A 16,063-nucleotide genomic window follows, 5' to 3' on the forward strand; every position below is an offset into this window, starting at 1 on the left:
AATCTAAAGTTTATTTTGGTGCCCACCTTGTGTAATAGATAAGCAATTCTATTATGTCTCGATTCTCAAATTGTGGTGAATAACCTGTGTAATATAATCGTTAGTGTGGTGTCCACCTGATTTCATAGAAAAGCAATTAAATTATGCCTTGATTCTCATATTGGGGTGAATTACCCGTGTAATATAACTGTTATTGGGGTAACCATGTTGACATTGAATAACTTATTTTACATATACCGTTACTGTTACCGCTCAGTATGACCAACAAAAAGGTGCCAGGGCCCTCCAAAGGAACAGACAGGGCCCTCCAAATAAACAGACAGTGGCAAAAATTTTGCTGAAGAAAGCAAAAGTATCAGCAAAAGAAGAGATAGAGGTAGAAGCAGCAGTCGCAGCAACAGGCCAGAGCTGCCACTGTCATCCAGCGGTCGAGTTTTGATGACCAATCCCACTGTCCTGGAATGGTTGACACAGTCTTCAACATCATCTCAACTGACATCAGACACCCAGAGACAGGAGTCTGTGGGTTCCTCTGACACAAAACTTAGTTCTGGAATAATGAATAAGCTATGGGCCATCACCTGTCCTGAACCTGCCTGTTTTCATTTCTACTCCTTCTGCCAGGCAAGTGATTTATGCATCCGACTCCGCTCCACTTTTCAAAGACAAATATGTGCTGAGGACAGTCAGCAACTACTGCCCAGAGCAGATTTGGAGGAGACGTACACTGCTTCCTCCTGTAGGCGTGTAGTGATGATAAGAGTCACATGGGAATAGGTGTTGAGAGCGGTCAGGGACGCAGCCATGAGACTTGTGAGGGTGACATAAGTGATGAGCAGACAGTAGTGGATGATGATGTGGCCGATCACACGTTGGAAGCTTATGCGATTTCTCATGCAATTCCTACCCTCACCACTCTGTGACTGGACCACTGTGTTGACGACTCATGCTATTCCTCGTGCAATTCCCACCCTCACTAATATCTGACTAGGCCACTGTGTTGACGACTCATGTGATTCCCACCCTCGCGACTCTGTAAATTTATTGACAATTCATGCAATTCCTCATGCGATTCCCCAACCTCACCACTCTGTGACTGGGCCACTGTGTTGACTCCTCATGCTGTTGACACCTCACCACTCGGTCATGGGAACACTACTTGTTTCCGCGTGTAACAGAACAGGTTCTGTGGAAATCTATGTGAAATCAACTGACGACGGTGCAAAAGGAGTACGCTCCTTCTTGACACTAACATTGACCTGTAAGACTGAGTTCACATTTGAGTTATTTGGTCACATTTGTCCCTGTTACTGACCAAATAAGTGAAGTGTGCAGTGATTCTAAGAGTGACGCCTTTTATCTGCATGTCATACTGACTTACAGTACTGTTTCACTGCCAAAGCAGACTCCCTATGTGTGTTACTGCAAGGAACAGTGTTCTACATCACTATACAGGCTCTCCGCATCCAGGAAATAGATGGTTTTTAACGCGATTCATCACACATCAATTTAGATCGAATCAAATATTTTTGGGGACTTCTGCAAACCATCTGAATAGAATTTTTGAGAAATTCGCTCATCTCTAGTTATGATATATATACTTATATTGATAGACAGACAAAACCAGATACCAAAAATGTATTTCTCATGGTTTATGTTGTTATAAAACTAATACGGTCCTAAAACTCGTTATATGAAGAGCAACACAGTGTACATCTTTAATTTATACATTAGAACTGATCTTTAAAAGCAGCCCCACCACTTCAAGTCCTGTCCTTGCGTTACCTCTTTATAGGAAAACTGAGGGAATCGATATTGGAGGAATGTCCGACATAAACATAATGGATAAAATCTGTTAATCGTTGATGGTGTGACAGATGGCTGTTCATAACTATGAGAGATGTTCTGCAGACATGGAACTTATAAATACACAGGTGACATTTGAGTTGAGTTGTCCCATTTTTTTTTTGAGAGGGAGGAGTGAGGGGTGGGGAGTACAAAGTTTTGAATAAAAATGGAAAAAGAAATGTGAGTTTGTTTTCTTAATTTTAGACTTTACACAGTTAACCATAAGGCATATATAGAATATAATCTTTTTTCTGTGGATCAGTATGATTTCAGTGATATCCAATTTATCTGGTAATTTTATGCTTTACTAATTTTACACCAAAAAAACTATTTTATATATATTTTTTAAACTGTTTGTGCCTGACTATCACCTGAGAACCGTAACTTTTTAATTTTTCTACTGACTGTTTGAGGGCTTGTTTTCTAAGATGTAGAAAGTACAATTTGTTCTGTAAAAAAAATAAAATATCAAGTTCTCATATGACTATGTAAAAGCAATAAAGAAAAAATATATTATGGCTCTTGGAAGGTGGGGATTGAAAGGGTTAAGATTATGCCTACAGAATCTCTAGTGAAAAAACAGTGTTCTGTTAAACAAACTTATGAGATATTTCCTGTACGGCTTTCCTAATGTCTTTATTTCTCAGGCTATATATAATGGGGTTTATAAAAGGAGTAAAGACAGTATATAGAAGAGATAGGATTTTACTTATGGAGAGCGTTAGGCCTTTTGTTGGGGCGACATAAACACTGAACATAGTCCAGTAGAATATGGAGACCACAATGAGGTGGGAGCTACAAGTGGAGAAGGCTTTCTGTCTACCAGTACTGGATGGGATCTTTAAGACTGAGCTAACAATATACGTATAAGACACTATAATGATTGTGGTTGGTATAAATACAGTTACAACACTTAGTAAATACATCTCCAAATGAATAAAGAAGGTGTCAGAACAGGGAAGCTCTAGCAAGGGAATAAGATCACAGAATACATGGTCAATGATGTTTAGGCCACAAAAGTTTAGCTTTGCAATTGTTATGATGTAAAGCAAAACACTAGAAATCCCAAGCAACCAACAAAGGATGGTCAAAATCACACAATGTCGATTTGTCATGATAGAAGTATAACGGAGGGGATTACAGATGGCCACATATCTGTCATAAGACATTAAAGTGAGAATAAAACATTCAAAACTTTCTGCAGCAGCAAAAAAATAAAACTGAGTGAAGCAGTCTATAAAAGTAATGGTCGCCCCATTATTCAGTAGGATGTAGAGAAGGTTGGGGACAATGTCTGTGGTCAATATGATGTCACTGATGGACAGTTGTGAGATGAAGAAGTACATTGGAGTGTGGAGATTTCTGCTGGTAGACACCAGGGCGATGATCAATACGTTCCCACATATTGTCCCACAGTAAACCACCAGGAGAAGACAGAACAGGAAAATTCTTAAATCTTGGCTGACTTGAAAGCCTAAGAGGAAAAACTCAGTGACCACAGTCAGATTGTTCTCCTGTGTTCAGAAGAGATAGAAGTTATGCTGGAGGAACCATTATGGTTTTGTTTAGACAAATTATAACTAGAATCTCCAGATTCAGGTTCTGGACAATACATTATACTGCATATTACATCATATACTTGATATCACATGAGAATCTAACTCTGCCATTTACATTAAGAATTAAAATTGAAGAACTGATCCAACAGACCTACAAAGAAGTCTAGCAATGTAAGTGCATGATCTGTTTTTTCAGCATTGATTCAAAAATAATAGATTTTTTATTGAATGTTTTTTTTTTTCATAATATAGCCAATGCTGAGTCTTTAAAACAGGTTACATAAGATAGAACATATACAGTAGATATTTATACTTAATGATGTTCATACATATACAAAAAATACAAGTTTAGCCAAAAATTACCAAGAGCATTTAACATCAGTTTTATATTTTATTTTAATGATCACAAATTTTCCTTTTTAAGATTAAATTCTTGATTACAAGAAGCAAAAAAAAAATTATTTTGACATAAATGTATTTCAAATACTTGTGAGAAGAAATCTTTAGAACTATTTCTTTAATATGTTACACAAGAGAGTACCTCACTGTACTCACATAGGATATCTCTTTGGTCTCAGCATTCATTTTTAAGTTTCCTTTTCTTGCCGTTTCCTCAGTTTTGTTCGTAAGATGAGTTCTGGAGAAGAATGATGACAATACAAGACAGCAGTGTCCTCAGCTTCCATGGTTATCAGGCAGATGTATATTAGCTACAATGTCTTTTTATGCACAAAAAGAGGACAAGGAGACTGGTAGAAGAACTCCTTGGAGATGTCTCTGCAGCTGTCTGATGAGTCTCTAGTGTTCTGGTCATTGGTGAAATATAAAAATAAATCAATTACTGCCTTAGTTTAATTCTTATTACTCTGTGGTCTCCTCATGATGCTGCCACCTCAACACTCTGTCAATGGGCCACGCTGTGGTGTCCTCATGCTTCTGCCAACTCATCACTCTGTGGTCTCCTCATGCTGCTGCTAACTCACCACTCTGTGGTCTCCTCAAGCTGCTGCCACCTGACCACTCTGTCACTGGGCCACTGGACTTCTCATGCTGTTCCCACCCTCCCCACTCTATGACGGGGCAGACATTTTCGCTTTTGGACCTTGCTGACATCACCATTTATTTTACCCTTCTTCTGATCTGTCAGAAGGTTGGAAAAATAAGAAACAAAATGGATCCCATCTTTGGAGAAGCTGTAAGGCATGTATGACATGGTCTAGAATTGGCTTGTGATTTGGTAGCCAAAAGCAGGAGTGGGTACAAAACACAGAAGACATGCAAATATTCCATTCACGTGTCATATCTGTTTTGGATCCACTCCTGTTTTTTTGGGGGCTTTATGCTACCGACTCAGCTCCGCTTTTCAGAGACGAAGATGTTACTGAGGACAGTAAGCAACTACTGCCCAGCGCAGATTTGGAGGATAGGTACGCTGCTTCCTCCTGTAGGCGTGCAAGTAGTGATAATGAGAGTCACGTGGGAGCAGGTGTTGAGAGCGGTCAGGGAGGCAGCCATGAGACTCATGAGGGTGACATAAGTGATGAATAGAGATGTCCCGAACTATTCGCCGGTGAATAGTTCCCGGCGAACATCGCTTGTTCGCGTTCGCCGCGGCGGGCGAACGTATGCGATGTTCAGTCCGCCCCCTATTCGTCATTATTGTGTAAACTTTGACCCTGTACCTCACAGTCAGCAGACACATTCCAGCCAATCAGCAGCAGACCCGCCCTCCCAGACCCTCCCACCTCCTGGACAGCATCCATTTTAGATTCATTCGGAAGCTGCATTCTTAGTGAGAGGAGGGACAGTGCTGCTGCTGCTGATTTAATAGGGAAATCGATAGCTAGGCCAGTGTATTCAGTGTCCACTACAGTCCTGAAAGACTCATCTGATCTCTGCTGTAAGGACAGCACCCCAAAAAGCCCTTTTTAGGGCTAGAACATCAGTCTGCTTTTTTTTCCCCTGTGTAATCTAATTGTAGTTGCCTTCCTGCGTGTGTGTCAGGCTCACAGCGTATACTGTGCCCACTTGCCCAGTGCCACCACTCATATCTGGTGTCACAGTAGCTTGCATTTAAAAAAATATATATATTTTTTTTTGACTGTAATATAATAGCAGTCAGTTGCAGGCACGCGCGTGTGTTTCATGCCCTGCAAGTGCACAGTGTCACCAGCGCAACTCAAATCTGGTGTCACATTCGATTCCATTTAAATAAAAACAACAATTTTGACTGTGAATAAATAGCAGCCAGTTGCCTGCACGTGTTTGTGTGTTTAAGGCCCAGCTGCAAGTGCAGAGTGTCACCAGCGCAACTCATATCTGGTGTCACAGTAGCTTGCACGCATAGTACAACTTAACTAATCTAAAAAAAAATGACAGGCAGAGGCAGGCCACCCCGCAGGGGCCGTCGTGGTCGTGGTGCTGTGATTTCCTTTGGCCCTAGAATAATGCCCAGTGTTCAGAGGCCACGTACGCTGAACTCGAAAAGTTCTGAGGACATAGTTGACTGGCTAACACAGGACACCCAATCTTCTACAGCTTCCGCTCTGAACCTTGACGCACCATCCTCCTCCAGCTCAGTTTCGGGCACCTCTCAAATTCCCACTCGCCCGCCTGCCGCCACCACCAACACTAGCACCACAGCCGCTTCACTTGATCTGTCAGAGGAGTTATTTACACATCATTTGGAAGAAATGAGTGATGCGCAACCATTATTGTCAGAGGATGTAGATAACAGGGATATGTCTCAGTCAGGCAGCATTACACACATGGACGTACGGTGTGATGATGATGATGTTGTACCCGCTGCTGCTTCCTTTGCTGAGTTGTCAGATACAAGTGAAGCGGTTGATGATGACTATGTGTCTGTGGATGTCACGTGGGTGCCCGCTTGAAGAGAAGAAGAACAGGGGGAAAGTTCTGATGGGGAGACAGAGAGGAGAAGGAGACAAGTTGGAAGCAGGGGGAGGTTGTCGCAAGGAGCTAGTGGCACAGTCAGACAGCATGCATCGGCACACGGGGTCAGCCAGACAGCACGCCAATCAACGCATGCTGTTGCCACCACCAGAATGCCGTCATTGCAGAGCTCAGCAGTGTGGCATTTTTGTGTGTGTCTGCCTCTGACAAGAGCGGTGCCATTTGCAACCTGTGCCAAAAGAAACTGAGTCGTGGGAAGTCCAACACCCACCTCGGTACAACTGCTTTGCGAAGGCACATAATCGCAAATCACAAACGCCTATGGGATCAACACATGAGTACAAGCAGCACACAAACTCAAAGCCGCCATCCTCCTCCTGGTCCAGCATCTTCAGCCACGTCAACCACTGCTGTCCTCCTTGCCCCTCTCAACCATCCGCCACTCCGTCTCTCGCCTTGAGCAGTTCCTGCTCATCTGTCCACAGTCAGGTGTCTGACAAGGACATGTTTGAGCGTAAGAAGCCAATGTCACAAAGTCACCCCCGTGCCTGGCGTCTGACAGCTGATTTGACTGAACAAGCTGGTGGAGTCTGAGGCGTTCAAAAAATTTTTAGCTATTGGGACACCGCAGTGGAAGGTACCCGGCCGAAATTTCTTTTCACAAAAGGCAATCCCCAACCTGTACTCGATTGTGCAAAAGGAAGTAATGGCATGTCTGGCACACAGTGTTGGGGCAAGGGTCCATCTGACCACTGATACCTGGTCTGCAAAGCACAGTCAGGGCAGGTATATCACCTACACTGTGCATTGGGTAAACCTGCTGACAGCTGCCAAGCATGGAATGCGTGGCTCTGCAGAGGAGTTGGTGACACCGCCACGACTTCCAGGCAGGCCTGCTGCCACCTCCTCTACTCCTCCTACTCCATCCTCTTCCATAACCTCCTCGGCTGAGTCCTCTGCTGCTGCTGCGTCTTGCTCCACATCAACGGCACCCCCCCAGCTCCCCAGGGGCTATTCGACATCCCGGATACGGCAGTGTCACGCCGTCTTGGGGTTGACTTGCCTGAAAGCAGAGAGTCACACCGGACCAGCACTCCTGTCCGCCTTGAACGCACAGGTGGATCAGTGGCTGACTCCGCACCAACTGGAGATCGGCAAAGTGGTGTGTGACAACGGAAGCAATTTGTTGGCGCATTGAATTTGGGCAAGTTGACACATGTGCCGTGCATGGCACATGTGTGTAATCTGATTGTACAACGCTTTGTGCATAAGTACCCAGGCTTACAGGACATCCTCAAGCAGGCCAGGAAGGTGTGTGGCCATTTCAGGCGTTCCTACATGGCCATGGCGCACTTTTCAGATATCCAGCGGCGAAACAACATGCCAGTGAGGCGCTTGATTTGCGACAGCCCGACACGTTGGAATTTAACACTCCTAATGTTCGACCACCCGCTCCAACAAGAAAAAGCCGTCAACGAGTATTTTTATGACCGGGGTGCTAGAACAGCCTCTGCGGAGCTGGGAATTATTTTGCCACGTTACTGGACGCTCATGCGCAATGCCTGTAGGCTCATGCGTCCTTTTGAAGAGGTGACAAACCTAGTCAGTCGCACCGAAGGCACCATCAGCTACATCATCCCATTTGTTTTCTTCCTGGAGCGTGCCCTGCGAAGAGTGCTGGATCATGCCATAGATGAGCGTGAAGAGGATGAGTTGTGGTCACCATCACCACCAGAAACAGCCTTATCAGTATCGCTTGCTGGACCTGCGGCAACGCTGGAAGAGGATTGTGAGGAAGAGGAGTCAGAGTAGGAATGTGGCTTTGAGGAGGAGGAGGAAGACCAACCACAACAGGCATCCCAGGGTGCTCGTTGTCACCTATCTGGTACCCGTGGTGTTGTACGTGGCTGGGGGGAAGAACATATTTTCAGTGAGATCACTGAGGACGAGGAACAGGACATGAGTAGCTCGGCATCCAACCTTGTGCAAATGGGGTCTTTCATGCTGTCGTGCCTGTAGAGGGACCCTCGTATAAAATGGCTGAAGGAGAACGACCTGTACTGGGTGGCCACGCTACTAGACCCCCGGTATTAGTAGAAAGTGGCGGAAATGTTACCGAATTACCGCAAGTCGGAAAGGATGCAGCAGTTCCAAAATAAATTAAAAAGTATGCTTTACACAGTGTATAAGGGTGATGTCACAGCACAACGGGAATCTAACAGGGGAAGAGGTGAAAGTAATCCTCCTCCTCCCACGACCACGCCGGCAAGGACAGGACGATTTACAGATGTGTTGTTGATGGAGGGCATGCAGAGCTTTTTAAGTCCTACGCATCGCCACAGCCCTTCGGGGTCCACCCTCAGAGAACGACTCGACCGACAGGTAGCAGACTACCTCGCCTTAACTGCAGATATCGACACTCTGAGGAGCGATGAACCCCTTGCCTACTGGGTGTGCAGGCTTGACCTGTGGCCTGAGCTATCCCAATTTGCGATAGAACTTCTGGCCTGCCCCGCTTCAAGTGTCCTGTCAGAAAGGACCTTCAGTGCAGCAGGAGGTATTGTCACTGAGAAGAGAAGTCGCCTAGGTCAAAAAAGTCTAGATTACCTCACCTTTATTAAGATGAATGAGGGATGGATCCCAAAGGGACTGACAGTGGGCGATACATTTGACTAAAAAAGGCCTGATGAGATGAGCTGTCTTGGGCTAAAAATGGTCCACACGCTGCTGTATTTTATCTCTGAATGCCGGATGACTTGCGTGACTTATCCGCCACCAACTAGGGTTCAAGCCGCATCGTTTTAGGGCACTTTCTGCCTGGGAAACAAACATAAATTTTTCTGGCTGCAACAATATCTAATTTTTCAAGCATGTGTACATGCCTAATTTTTCTGGACTCTGATGCTGCACTGTGGCTTCAAAAACCAAACAAAAAAAAAGGCACATACATGTGTCAATTCCCCTTCGTGATCGTTACCTTGTTGTGGTGAAGGGGCTTGCGTATCACAATGAAGCGACCACCTCTATGAGTGTGTTGGCAATGGCAATGTTGGCACACCCCAGATGATAAGGTCGTTTTTTTTATTGTGAACAGACCAAAAGCGATCGGCTGGATAATTTTGCATAGAAAAAACATTAATTTTCTTTGTGATCATCTAAGGTGATCATTAAAGCCTACTAGGCCAACAATGGGCCCACACTGCAGAATCATTGTTTTCTGGGTCACTTAACTGTCACTGAACTACCTCAGCACGACCATAGGCTTTGAAAAACCCCCATCGCCTGCAATCTCCCAAATGTGCGCACGAGCACAGTCATCACTACACCAAGATTGACGAATAGAGGTATAAAATTTATGTCATGAGTGTGTCAACTATTGACAACTCTTTGCGGTTGTCTAAAATCTTTTCCATACACGTCCCCTGATAGGGGACGTAACAGGGATATAACTGATAAGAATAGTACTACTTAACACACCACTCCTATCTGGTGGCACAGTACATTGCACGCGCAGTGCCCCAAATTGGAAGTAGGAGGACCGACCAAGCATCTTTTTCCATCTTCGGTTCCTAAAATCGATTCCATATACACATCCCCTGATAGGGGACGTATCAGGGATTAAACTGATAGGAATAGTACTACTTAACACACCACACATATCTGGTGGCACATTAGATTGCACGCGCATTGCCCCAAATTGGAAGTAGGAGGACCGACCAAGCATCTTTTTCCATCTCCCGGCTCCTAAAATCGATTCCATATACCAGTCCCCTGATAGGGGACATAACAGGGATTAAACTGATAGGAATAGTACTACTTAACACACCTTATAATAATAATAATACTAGTGGACGTAACAGGGATTAAACTGATAGGAATAGTACTACTTAACACACCACACATATTGGGATTGCACAGTACATTACACAGCGCACGCGCAGTGCCCCAAATTGGAATTAAGAGGACCGACCAAGCATCTTTTTCCATCTCCTGGTTCCTAAAATCGATTCCATATACACGTCCCCTGATAGGGGACGTAACAGGGATTAAACTGATAAGAATTGTACTACTTAACACACCACTCATATCTGGTGGCACATTAGATTGCACACGCAGTGCCCCAAATTTGAAGTAGGAGGACCGACCAAGCATCTTTTTCCATCTCCCGGTTCCTAAAATCGATTCCATATACACGTCCCCTGATAGGGGACGTAACAGGGATTAAACTGATAACAATTGTACTACTTAACACACCTCTCATATCTGGTGGCACATTAGATTGCACGCGCAGTGCCCTAAATTTGAAGTAGGAGGACCGACCAAGCATCTTTTTCCATCTCCCGGTTCCTGCTGGTGAGCTGACCCAGTAAAAAAATTATTTGCATGGGCCTACAGGTGAGCTGACCCTGTAAAAGATTGTAGATGAAGGCCTGCAAGTGAACTGACCCTGTAAAAAATTATATGCAAAGGCCTACAGGTAAGCTGACCCTGTAAAAGATTTTAGGTGCAAGCCTGCTGGTGAGCAGACCCTCTAAAAGGTTGTAGGTTAGGGCCTGCAGGTGAGCTCACCCTCTAAAACATTATATGCGATGGCCTTCAGGTGAGCTGACCCTGTAAAAGATTTTAGGGGCGGGCCTGCTGGTGAGCTGACCCTCTAAAAGGTTGTAAGTAGGTGAGGGCCTGCAGGTAAGCTCACACTCTAAAACCTTATATGCAAGAGCCTTCAGGTGAGCTGACCCTGTAAAAGATTGTAGGTGAAGGCCTGCTGGTGAGCTGACACTGTGAAACATTATACGCGAGGGCCTGTTGATGAGCTGACCCTCTAAAAAATTATCTGCAAGGGCCTCCTGGTGAGCTGACCCTTTAAAAAATTATATGCAAAGTGCATATATACGAGGGCATTATACACTGCGTGCAGAATTATTAGGCAAATGAGTATTTTAACCACATCATCCTCTTTATGCATGTTGTCTTACTCCAAGCTGTATAGGCTCGAAAGCCTACTACCAATTAAGCATATTAGGTGATGTGCATCTCTGTAATGAGAAGGGGTGTGGTCTAATGACATCAACACCCTATATTAGGTGTGCATAATTATTAGGCAACTTCCTTTCCTTTGGCAAAATGGGTCAAAAGAAGGACTTGACAGGCTCAGAAAAGTCAAAAATAGTGAGATATCTTGCAGAGGGATGCAGCACTCTTAAAATTGCAAAGCTTCTGAAGAGTGATCATCGAACAATCAAGCGTTTCATTTAAAATAGTCAACAGGGTCGCAAGAAGCGTGTGGAAAAACCAAGGCGCAAAATAACTGCCCATGAACTGAGAAAAGTCAAGCGTGCAGCTGCCAAGATGCCACTTGCCACCAGTTTGGCCATATTTCAGAGCTGCAACATCACTGGGGTGCCAAAAAGCACAAGGTGTGCAATACTCAGAGACATGGCCAAGGTAAGAAAGGCTGAAAGACGACCACCACTGAACAAGACACACAAGCTGAAACGTCAAGACTGATTTTTCTAAGGTTTTATGGACTGATGAAATGAGAGTGAGTCTTGATGGGCCAGATGGATGGGCCCGTGGCTGGATTGGTAAAGGGCAGAGAGCTCCAGTCCGACTCAGACGCCAGCAGGGTGGAGGTGGAGTACTGGTTTGGGCTGGTATCATCAAAGATGAGCTTGTGGGGCCTTTTCGGGTTGAGGATGGAGTCAAGCTCAACTCCCAGTCCTACTGCCAGTTTCTGGAAGACACCTTCTTCAAGCAGTGGTACAGGAAGAAGTCTGCATCCTTCAAGAAAAACATGATTTTCATGCAGGACAATGCTCCATCACACGCGTCCAAGTACTCCACAGCGTGGCTGGCAAGAAAGGGTATAAAAGAAGAAAATCTAATGACATGGCCTCCTTGTTCACCTAATCTGAACCACATTGAGAACCTGTGGTCCATCATCAAATGTGAGATTTACAAGGAGGGAAAACAGTACACCTCTCTGAACAGTGTCTGGGAGGCTGTGGTTGCTGCTGCACGCAATGTTGATGGTGAACAGATCAAAACACTGACAGAATCCATGGATGGCAGGCTTTTGAGTGTCCTTGCAAAGAAAGGTGGCTATATTGGTCACTGATTTGTTTTTGTTTTGTTTTTGAATGTCAGAAATGTATATTTGTGAATGTTGAGATGTTATATTGGTTTCACTGGTAAAAATAAATAATTGAAATGGGTATATATTTGTTTTTTGTTAAGTTGCCTAATAATTATGCACAGTAATAGTCACCTGCACACACAGATATCCCCCTAAAATAGCTAAAACTAAAAACAAACTAAAAACTACTTCCAAAAATATTCAGCTTTGATATTAATGAGTTTTTTGGGTTCATTGAGAACATGGTTGTTGTTCAATAATAAAATTAATCCTCAAAAATACAACTTGCCTAATAATTCTGCACTCCCTGTATGCGTCGAATACGCATGTATTGATATGATGGAAGAGGAGAAAGAGGATGAGAAAAGGAAGATTCAACCATATACCCTTGTTTGTGGTGAAAGGGTGCATGGGAATAGAGATAGCCTTGCGGTTTGCCCAGCGGTCGTTTCGCGGGGAACTTTACCTGTTCGCGATTCGCCGAACATGCGAACATATGGTGATATTCGCGCCCGCCATATTCTTTTACATTGTGAAGAACTTTGACCCATGACACATCCATCCGGTGGTACAGGACAGCCAATTGAGACGTTTCAGCACATGGACATACCCCCACATTGCCTGTGTCCTTGTTTTGCGGATCCGCAAAACACTTACAGACGTGTGAATGGACCCTCATAGTAACATTATTAAAGGTTACGTTTTATCTTCATGTATATTCTAATGGATTGCCTTCTGTGTACTTTCTATGTTACTATGTTAGAAAGTATATTATAGTGCATTTGTATTGTGCGGCAGTTGTGTGCGGTTCTGCTGCGATACTGCAGGTATATAGAGGGACAAGCGTTATTGGAACAAATAATTTCTACTGGTATGATATACCAGTCCTCCCCAAAAAAAAATGATTGAAGCGGGGTGTTATATACCAATATAAGTTCTTTATACTGCATTTGGGTACTGTATAGTGCATTTGCGCATGCGCGTACGCGAAAATTATATTGCCGATATTTTGCATTGAAAAAAATAATGAATGGAGATCGCAAATGGTATGGGACTATTTTTGCACTTCTAGTAATTATTTCTTGGCTGCAAATATGAGCTGAAGGTGAAGGTGTTTCTGGTTCGCCTGCCATTAAAATGAATGGGACCCGCCGCGAACTTGCCCGGCAGATGTTTGTCCATCACTAGTCAGTAGCACCTGTGCCATTCCAGGGTAAGACTCGCTTCCGGCCTCCACAACATTCATCCATTGTGCCGTCAGGGAAATGTAGCGTCCCTGGCCGAATGCACTTGTCTATGTGTCCGTGGTTAAGTGGACCTTCCCAGTAACTACGTTAGTCAGGGCATGTGTGATGTTACGGGACACATGTTGGTGGAAGGTGGGCACGGAACACCTTAAAAAATAGTGGCGGCTGGGGACTGGTTTGGAGTGGCCCGCCTTCTCCCTTTTGCCACCCCACTGCCTTTTCCAGCCTGTTATGGTGCTGCAGATCCCTCTGTACTGCTGTCCTCGCTCGCCTTTCCACTTTCCCAGGTTGGGTCAGTGACCTCATCGTCCAACACCTCCTCTTCCACTTCCTCACTCTGATCATCCACCTGAGTTGTTGACCTAACCACAACCTCAGTGCTTGGCGAGAAGGCCAAATCAAGTAATGGCGATGAAAAGAGTTCCTGGAATATCCGAGTGTGGGATTTGGAAGTGTATGCGCAAAAAATTTTACAAAGGCATTTGTGCTTAGTAAACGTTATACAGGACAGGAACCACAGGTAATGTCACTGTTCGCAGTGTCTACGGAAAAAAGTGCACTGGATGTCACTGATATTTTAGGGATGCGCACACTTTAAACAGGAGATGTGGCACGGATAATTTAACTGTCCGCAGCGGACATCGTCTACGGAAAAAGTGCACTGGATGTTACTGATATTTTAGGGATGCGCACACTTTACACAGGAGATGTGGCGCAAATAATTTAACTTTCCACAGCGGCCTATTACACGGTATTTAACGCAGGATGCCTTAAAAATATATATTGCTGCTGTCACACACAATAGTTCTTAAAAGGACTTTTGGGTCTCTGAAAAGTTTTTTTGTATAAAAATGTTCCTATTACACTCCCTACACTGTCTATGCACAGCTCTCCCTAACACTGAGCAATTTAGTGCAGGTTTCGCTACAAACATGTAATGCTGCTGTCACACACAATAGTCCTTACGAAGACTTTTGGGTCTTTTAAATGTTTTTGTACAAAAAAATATTCAATTATACTCACTACACTCTCTGTCCCTTCCTATGCTCAGCTCTCCCTGACTACGAATGAGCCGAACTTGCGTCATCGGGTGCTATATAGCACCCGATGGCGCGTTCCGGCCAGCCAATCAGTCTAATACCAGTAGCTAGTGAGGGCATTACTTACCTGCACATTTATTGGCTGTGTAGCAGCCAAGAAATGTGCGGGGAGGAGACTCGAGCATGGCGCTCGAGCACATGTGGTACTCGGCCGAGTACCACCATGTGCCGAGCATACTCGATCATCAGTAATAATGGGCATTGTACTCTATTCTTTGCTTGACGGTGACAAAATGGGCAGTGATTCATAAGTAAATAATACAGTCCATAGCAAAATCCATTGGGCAAAGTCCAACTCATTGATTTATAAAACATTTGTCATACAATAAGGTGTAAAAAGTTCTGGTATTGTGAACATGTGTATTGCATAAAATAGGCACAGAAAATGTCCTTCTTGGTACTTAGCTTGAACGTTACATAACTTGATCAAAGTTAACGTTCTCAGATAACCTGAGAAGGGGGGAAAAAAAGGGAAACAATGGCGCAACAAAAACAAAATTGCGCAATTAGGGGATTCTTGCACTGTGGATTTCCAGCAGGTGAGTCCTTAATAGTTTTTTCTTTTAAATGGCCAGTAGGCTCTGAAGTGGCTTTTTGTAAACTACCACCAAAGGTGCAACAAGCAAGAGTCCTAACTGTTTAAATGTCTAGAGCTCACTGTGGAACATACATTTATTTTATTTTTTTAGTAGTAGGGCCATCCGGCCTACTTACAAATAGGTGTCTTCTTTGGTATCCTCCTCCTTCAGTTGGATAGCAAGGGGGATCATCACCACGGGAAATCACCAGATGGGGGCGAAGGTTTGTAATTCATCAGGAACTAAGCCAGTTCATCCAATTTATCGTGAGTCACAGAACTTCGGGTATAAGATAGTTTCTCTGGTCTCCGCTTGCGCTACGAGTATCTGCAGCGGTGGATTCCGACTCTGGCTTGTGCGCAGGGGGTTCAGGCTCCAGCCCTTGGGGATCGTTGTTATTCCCTGGGCGACCACGCCCCCCAACACCCAGCTGCTGTTGTACTGCGAGTTGTTGCTGGCCTTCTTGATAGGCTCTGAATCTTTCCCTGGCTTTGGCTACAGCGATATCTTCGGCCCTCCTGCTAAGGTCGGGCAACGGATAAGGCCTAGCTCCCACCTCCACTGTTGTCAGCTGCCAGAAGATATTAGGACCAATGAAGGAGGCTTTCTGCTGGTACGTGGCCCGGATAGGCGCTGGTGGGGATGCTAGTTCACTGTTGGTCTCCGTGCAGTCATCAGG

General features: G+C 44.5%; 1 protein-coding gene across 1 annotated transcript; it reads right to left on the bottom strand.

The window, feature by feature from the left end:
• Positions 1-2,438: 2,438 nt before the first annotated feature.
• On the bottom strand, positions 2,439-15,576 carry LOC120989845 (olfactory receptor 1496-like). Its single transcript, XM_040418207.1, has 3 exons — positions 15,521-15,576; positions 3,963-4,044; positions 2,439-3,362 (listed from the first exon to the last, which is right to left on the bottom strand). The coding sequence occupies exons 1-3, from the start codon at positions 15,574-15,576 to the stop codon at positions 2,439-2,441; spliced, it is 1,062 nt and encodes a 353-aa protein (XP_040274141.1).
• Between the last annotated feature and the right edge of the window lie 487 nt (positions 15,577-16,063).

The sequence above is a fragment of the Bufo bufo genome, chromosome 1, assembly GCF_905171765.1.
Source record: "Bufo bufo chromosome 1, aBufBuf1.1, whole genome shotgun sequence".
Lineage (NCBI taxonomy): Eukaryota > Metazoa > Chordata > Amphibia > Anura > Bufonidae > Bufo > Bufo bufo.

Bases quoted from the DNA above. Each gene is read 5' to 3' on its own strand.
- LOC120989845 (XM_040418207.1), bottom strand. From the start codon at position 15,576: ATGATCCCCCTTGCTATCCAACTGAAGGAGGAGGATACCAAAGAAGAC. The intron at 4,045-15,520 runs GTAAGTAGGCCG...ATTCTTCTCCAG, and splicing joins ACCAAAGAAGACACCTATTT to AACTCATCTTACGAACAAAA. The intron at 3,363-3,962 runs GTGAGTACAGTG...TTCTGAACACAG, and splicing joins AGACCAAAGAGATATCCTAT to GAGAACAATCTGACTGTGGT.